Raw genomic sequence first — 7,458 nt, forward strand, 5'->3', positions numbered from 1 at the left:
CGATTAAACACACACACAGTCTGTCCAGCTTCTCCACTAGAGGTGAAGCATTTTCTTCATGCCTAAAAAGTTCCTTCCCCACCTGTGCCACCTGCATTCCCTCGTCCCCATCTCCACGGATGCTTGGTGAAGGGAGGGAGGCTTTCAGAGACAGCTGAGGCATGCTTGTGGAAAAGCCTCATTATAGAGCTCATGTGTCTGAATACTGTACCAGTGACATGTTCATCTTGATTTCCATCTTCCTAGCTTTTAGAACACATCTGTAAAATAACAGCAAGATGATTGTGGGATTGGAGGGGATTTGTGTATCTGATATTCAGAAGATGCAGTGTTAGTGAGTTCGAAATAGTCAGAGGCTGTGAATCTCAGGGGCTCTGTGTCCAGCTCCCGATGCCCACAAGCTGGGCTGGTCCTCCAGGTGCTGGGGCTGCCCTCCCCGCCTGCAGGGCCGCTCCCCGGAATGAAGCTAGACTGAGGCCCACCAGGCCAGGGTCTTGAGAGAGGGATTCCTGTCTGGACCAGGTATGTAATATCTCTTTTCCATTCCTCCTTCTGCTTTTGGAAAACAAACAAACAAAAAAACTATTTAGAAAGCAAAGTGGGACATTTAAAACACTGCAGACAGTTTGGGAAATCCAACTGTCTGATGTGATTTCTTTTTAAAAATATCTTCCTTCTGATGTAGCTGTCTATTTTGTTATGATGTATCTAGAAAAAAATTCTTTGTGTTCAGTTTTGTTCTTTTTCCCTCTCTCCTCCTCTGTTTCATGTATTTGGCTAATTTTTCAGATCCTTTTCTTTTTTTGACTCTCTTTTTTCTTTTTTTTTGGCTGTACCCACTTGCAGGATCTTAGTCTTAGTTCCCTGACCAGGGATCGAACCCACGCCCCCTGCACTGGAAGCGTGGATTCCTAACCACTGGACCACCAGGGAATTCCCAACAAAGACTAAAATAGTTACTCTGATCCTTTAAGAAAATGTTTACCAGTGCCTGCTGTACAAGAATCAGTTAATGTTAAACCTCTAAAGCCAGACCACCTCAGATCTACCTTTCTGTGTTCGTAAGCTTTTGCTATAAAGTTTGGGGTCAGTGAGGGGACAGCAGAGGGAAGGGAGTGGCATATGTCCAGCAAGTTCCTTCAAGTACCTTAATCAGTAGCTCTTAATACAAAGACTCAAAGGTTGTATGTTCACCTGACCACTGGATTTCCCCCTGCCTCCCAATCTTTGACCTAGTTACTCAAATCAAACCATTACTCTTCTTTACCTGCCACTTCTAATCCATCGCCAGGTCCCATTGATTCTCCAGATTTCATCCCGAAGCTGCCCTCTCTTCTACGTCACTGCTGCCACCTGGGCACGTCGGGCCTGGGCTGTGGCATCAGCTCATCACAGATCCCGGCAGGTCCTCTTCCACTCCCAACCCTTTTATTTTTCACACAGCAGCAAGTTCCTGTCTTCCAACTCACAACTCTCTTTATTTCCTTCACAGCAGGCAGTACAGTCTGTCATAATCTTGCTTACTTATTTCTTGACTTACTTACCGTCTCCTTCCCCCTCCAGAATCCAAGCTTCAAGGGAGCAGTTGCCTTATCGTATTGTTCTGTATTCACTAATGTACCCCCATGGTGCCTGGCATACAGTGGGTACCCTATGGGTGAGGGAACGGAAGAGGGTGGGTGGTGTTGGAAACATCCGTGGAAATGGCATATCAGAAACATCAAAAGGGATTGTTTGGAATTGACGTGTACACACTGCTATATTTAAAATGGATAACCAACAAGGACCTAGTGTACGGCACAGGGAACTCTGCTCAATATTCTGTAATATCCTAAATGGGAAAAGAATTTGAAAAAGAATAGATACATGTATATGTATAACTGAATCACTTTGCTGTACACCTGAAACTAACGCAGCATTGTTAATCATTATACTCCAGTACAAAATAAAGGGTTAAAAAAAAGTGGGGGGCATTGTTTCAGAGTCACCAGAAACACGTATCCAGCTCTCTGCTCCATTTTGCCATGGGTCCTGCCTCATTAACCCCCATCCCCAAGCATCTGTCCCTCCCCTGTGAATTGGGAGTCACATTGAGGGAGTCCTCCGTTACAGCTGGGAAAGGGCTTTATCCCTCAGAAGTGACGAGAAGGAAGAAAATGGAAACCATTGCTCTAGAACAGTGTTTACTACCCTTTTTGGACCCAGATCCCCAGTAAGAAGTGTATGTTACTTTGTGATCCACTGTACACCAACACGCAGGTGTATTCACACACACATTTCACGAAATATTACTTTAGTACAGTTGCTTTCTCAGCTGTTCTATTTGGTTCTAGTCCGTTTCATGAAGGCAGTGCTGGTTGTGACCCATTACATTGACTGCATGCCCCATTAATGTATCATGGGCCACATTTTGTAAACAATGTTTTAAAATACGGTTTATCCTCAGGGACAACCTAGTGAAGAGACCCGCAGTGAACGCCCGATGTTCGGCAGACTGACCAGTGCTGGTCTGCAGAGCTCCGGGAACAGGGAGAAATTCATGGGCTGCCAGGGATGCCCCTGGATCCAGACCTCTCAGGGAAAAACAAGTTATCCTTAGAAGTTAGATTTAAGATTTAATTTAGTTGTTATTCTTATCTCTCTCTTTTTTAAAAACCCTTCTCACTAATCAGTTCTTTCTATAATATAGGTTCTCCTGGTGTTTTTTTCCTGGCTATATACTGATGTTTTTATTGCTAACAAGGAATTGTCTATTATTCCCCAGGTGCTTTTTAATTAAAACAACAACAACTTGGCTTCATCTGTATGTTTTTACTCCTCTTTCCTTTTCACATTAGTTTTCTCAAACTCTGTGTGTGCGTGCACACACACCCGTGCTTATGTAAGAAAGATCTTCCTTCACCTCTCCCTTCCTTCACAGACATGTTTTTGTCTTAAATATATATATATAAAATAAATAAAAACGTATTTATAAATATGCATTTTATATATTATATATTTATAATATAGAAAATATGTATATTTTATAAAAATATATTACCTATATATTTTTCAAAGATGAAAATGTGTCTATGAATAGAAATCTTTCTTCCCTTATTATCTTGAATTCCCTAACATTTAATGGTGCATGAGCCTCACAGTTATTATTGTTCAAAAAAAGAAATCCATATTCTTTAGATGAGATGCAGATAATTCTAAAAGCTCTGACCCTCAAACTTATTACACAACTCTGATCAAATTACACCCTTTTCTCCCCTGTTATGGGCACTAAATGTAATTTTTCCTGGCCGAATAAACTTGAGCATTCTCTGCTCTGCATAGTTCCATTTTAAAAGTTTTCAAGTCAACCTTTTTACTATTCTGAACTGTTACATGAAACCAACGAGAATGCTTGCAAACAAGATGCGGTGCCAGCCTCTTTCATGCTCCTTCCAAGCTCTGCCTAGAGCTCTCCGCTGGAAAATCATTGGAGGGATTTGAGGGATCTACAGTGTCCCCATGGGTGCGTCCTGAAGATGCCCTTTTGGCTTATTTTTTCCTCTCTGGAAATTCCGAGTGTGAGATACTGAAATTAGTGTTTGGTCTGTGAAAATCTATCACAGTTCCAGACCACGCTCACTGTAAAATGCAGAACTGATCAAGGTAGGAACCGTGATGATCCCAAGCTCAGGCACATTGCCTGCAGTGAAGATACTGTGAATGTGTGCTGGCTGACCAAGTTTGGAATTAAACCTTAGCCTGGTGATCACTGTGCGAAGACCCGAGCAAAAGAAAACCTCTAGTAGGGAAGTCAGAATCGGCTTCCTGAGCAAGGGAGAAGTAACATGGAGTGAGGGGTTCATAGAAGGGTGATGGGGGGGGTGGAAATAAAGTGGGGCGTCTTAGAAAGTAGGAAAGCTCTCCAGAGCGTACTTGCTGAGCTGGGACCAATGGCACTCCAGTAGATTAATGCTTAGTCCTCACGTGGAAGGTCTGCTTGCCGGAGGCCCCACCCACTGCCTCTGTTGGAATTTGGTGATTCTTTCAAGATGGGAAAACCAGATGTGGAAAGCATGGTGCAGCCAGCTTTGCCTTCTTTCTTCTGTCCAAAAGGACCTGTTCGTTGTCCCCTCCGCCCTCCGCCATTTATCGAATGCCTGTACGTTCTCCACTGTTCTAGGTGTTTGCTGTCATGCTGGACCGCACACCTGTCTCTAAGGAGGTCTTTATTTTGCCACTGAGGAAGCCTGGACTTTCTAGGGGACCCTGATTTGCCCAAGGCCACACAGGAAACATCTGTCTGGCATTAGAACTCCCGTTCTTACTGTAGCTCGGCCTCTGCCTCTTGTACCTGGATCACTTACCTTGCGATCCTCCCCGCACCCCAATCCTGCGGGGTTTTCCCCTTTTTCTTCTGGTAAATAGTAGTGTAGTATAATAAACAGGGTGCTAAGGATTAGGAAAAACCACCTTCTTGGCTTATTGTTATTTCCCTTCATTTGTTTGTCATATTTTTTTTATTCCCTGTAAGATTAAACGGCCCTACCCCGAAAGCCACCTTGATGAAAACAGAAGCCCCGTGTGGTTCCCAGAACAAGGGTAATCTCATTGCAGAAACGTTTGGGTTGCACATGGGCCCTGGCCCTCCAACTAGTTAGTTGGGAGCCTTGTCTTCAAGGGGATTGGAAAGGGAGTCCCACTGGCACAGGGCTCGACAGGGAGCCTTTGATGGACTCAGGCCAGGACCCCTGCTGCCGAGGAGTTGACTGGCTTTTGTGGTTTGCTTTACGTTATCCAGATTTGGTAGTTACTGGTCTTCCCCCATGCCTCTCAGCATCTTGGCTTTTGCTTTCTTCTAAAAAGTGTGCCGCACAGCTTTTTTCCAAAGGACAGAATGGAAGGTCCAGGGCTGATCATTGGTGGCCTGCCTGCTTTACCTGGAAAGTGTCATTAGTCCCCCTTCTGGGCTTGAAAACATATGCATGGAAGGAAAGACCACGTAAGGGTGTTGAGTTTTCTAAAACTGAAATGTTTCATTTCTTTAAACATCCGGGTGGTTAAACTGGGAGCTTTGGTGTTTAGCCCAGGCAGGTTGGCCTGACTGGGACTTTGTTTGGGGTCAGGCCTGCACTTGCGGGGCGGGTGGGGGGAGCAGTGGGGGAGGGGGAGCAGAGGCTTTGGCTTTGAGCAGTTCCCTGTGCTGAGTGCACTGGTGGTGTTGATAGTAAAGAATTTTAAGGGGTTCTGTGAATAAGTTTGTAAGTAAACTATCTGGTAATCTGATGACTGAAATACAAATTTTTAAAACTTTAAAGATTTTAGGAATAATTTATTTTTAGTTCTCCTTCTAAGGGATTTTCTTGGACTTTGCCCCCTGCATAATAGTTAAATGATTTTCTTGTTTGCTTTCTAAATCTTCCTGTAGTATAATAGTTGTGAAAATTAGAGAGTCGTTGGCTGGAAGCATGGGGTGGGTGTGGGTTCATATAATTTGACTTCTTTTCTCTCCAAATCAGTAAATGTTTACAAATGACCTTATCAAGCAGCTTGGGTACATTCGGTCACTTGAAAGCGAGCAGTCGGAACAGTGACTGCCCATCATATCAGCCTGCCGCCAGATCCAGCGGGCCTCAGAGGCAGGTCTTGCATTTGTTTTATAAAATGCTGTGTGCCCAGAACGAAAGCGTCCAACTGAAAGTGGGCCTCCGAGCAAGTCTCCCTCTTTCCATGGAACCAGTTTGATAAAATTTGTATTTTAAAAGTTTCTGACTTCTGAAGATTCAGGTCTGGAGCAAAATCCAGAATATGGAGGATATCAAAACATAAGTACTGGATTCTGGCTAAGGTTTACCACTGCTGCCTGAGTTCTTTTGTTTCTTTCTGAAGGTCATTACAGAATTCCATTTGAATCTTAAATGTCATTCTTCTGTTAAGCAGGAAAAAACAAGTGGATTACTTTTCTGTTTTTGTAAAGTGGCACCAATGTAATATGGTTTGAAAACATAACCCTCGAATTTTTAAAGCAGAGATAGAGTTTTGAGGGTGTATCTGCCCTCTTTTTCTCTCAACCCTTGATACCTGACAAATTTAAAACTCACTTTTTAAGGGGGATACATATGTTTTTCAAAGTTGACACTGAAAAATAATAAGGAAACTGAGGGTTTTGGTCAGTAGGATATGAAAATTACAATATTATTGTAGCAACATCACCTGGAAATAACATACTCATTTTGTTAAACTTAATGTGAATACACAGAAACGCATTGCCTGGTCTGTTGTCAGAGGACAATAGTACAGTAGTTAAGGCTGGCAGACAGTTAACAAAGAAGTGAGAGGCTTTTCAAAATAAGTAACTATGATGAGAGTTATACATCTACTTACTGCACAGTAGGTACTGTCTCTATATTAATCACTTTTGTATTTTATTGTTCTTTGCAGAGTATCGGGAAAGGGTCATTGTGGTGCATAGACCCAGAGTATAGACAAAATCTAATTCAGGCTTTGAAAAAGACACCTTATCACCCACACTCGAATGTGTTCAATACACCTCCTGCCTCTCCTCAGGCATATCAAAGGTAAGCCATTCAGACTCTTTGTTTTGGGGTTTGTTTGTTTGTTGTCTACTGAAGTTGCATTATTTTGGCAGAGACAGGCACTGAAACTAATTTAATAGGCTGTATGATTTTTAAAATAACTGTAGATAAATGAGAAAGAAGTTAAGTATTCTTGGAGGCATATCCAATTGTTTTTTCTGCAAACCTTACCGCTTCTGCTGCTTGGGACGAATGTGTCTCCTTCCAGAAGCCTTCATGGTGGGTGAAATAATGTTTTCCTGGGTAGAAACATTTACCAAGGAAAGTTGTCAGCTTTAACATCTCAGAGTGTGGCCGTTTGCAGGGATGAGAGTCCAGGAGTGCATCGGGTAAGCGATTCCAACTTCCCATCCTCCAAGCCAGAGTGTCTCCAGGTGTTTCACTGAAGGATGCACAGAGTTGTTGCCGCTCCCCGTCTCCATGTAGACGGTGCTCCAGAGTGATCGTTTCGTTGTGGTTACTTGGTGTTTGCCTCTTCAAGGAAAACAGCAAAGAACAGTAGAGACTAGGATTGCCCCTCACATGCCCATTTGTTTTGAGACAGTGAGGTCATGGGTGCCATTTTTACAGAGAGAGAATTGGAGGGGAGGATATGCAACCTGTCACTCAAAAAACAAATAGGTTACTGTTAGAGTCTAAAAAAATAGCCATATAAAACAGAACCAATTTTTAAAATTGATTTTCTCTTGCATAGTGTTTTGGTTTGAAATCTATCCCTCAACTCTACAAAAAACATTTTTTTTTCTTTAACGCATAGAGATGTTTCTATTGTCACCACTCAGTTAAGAGAATGATCCTTGGACTACAAGTTTACGTCAATGAGGAAAGGCGTGAATTCATAGATGTCAGTAGTTTCACAGTCTGTGTCATTGCAGATTCTTTCCCT

At 42.7% G+C, this 7,458-nt stretch overlaps 1 protein-coding gene across 3 annotated transcripts in view; it reads left to right on the forward strand.

Moving 5' to 3' along the window:
• The window catches only part of FOXN3 (forkhead box N3), a 403,658-nt gene that overhangs the window by 213,297 nt on the left and 182,903 nt on the right, over window positions 1–7,458 (forward strand). For all 3 annotated transcript variants that reach the window (XM_007471896.1, XM_007471895.1, XM_007471897.1), the window contains exon 3: window positions 6,418–6,554. In XM_007471896.1, coding sequence (XP_007471958.1) covers window positions 6,418–6,554 — 137 coding nt within the window. The remainder of the gene's footprint in view (window positions 1–6,417; window positions 6,555–7,458) is intronic.

Source organism: Lipotes vexillifer, unplaced genomic scaffold, assembly GCF_000442215.2.
Source record: "Lipotes vexillifer unplaced genomic scaffold, Lipotes_vexillifer_v1.1 scaffold751, whole genome shotgun sequence".
NCBI lineage: Eukaryota > Metazoa > Chordata > Mammalia > Artiodactyla > Lipotidae > Lipotes > Lipotes vexillifer.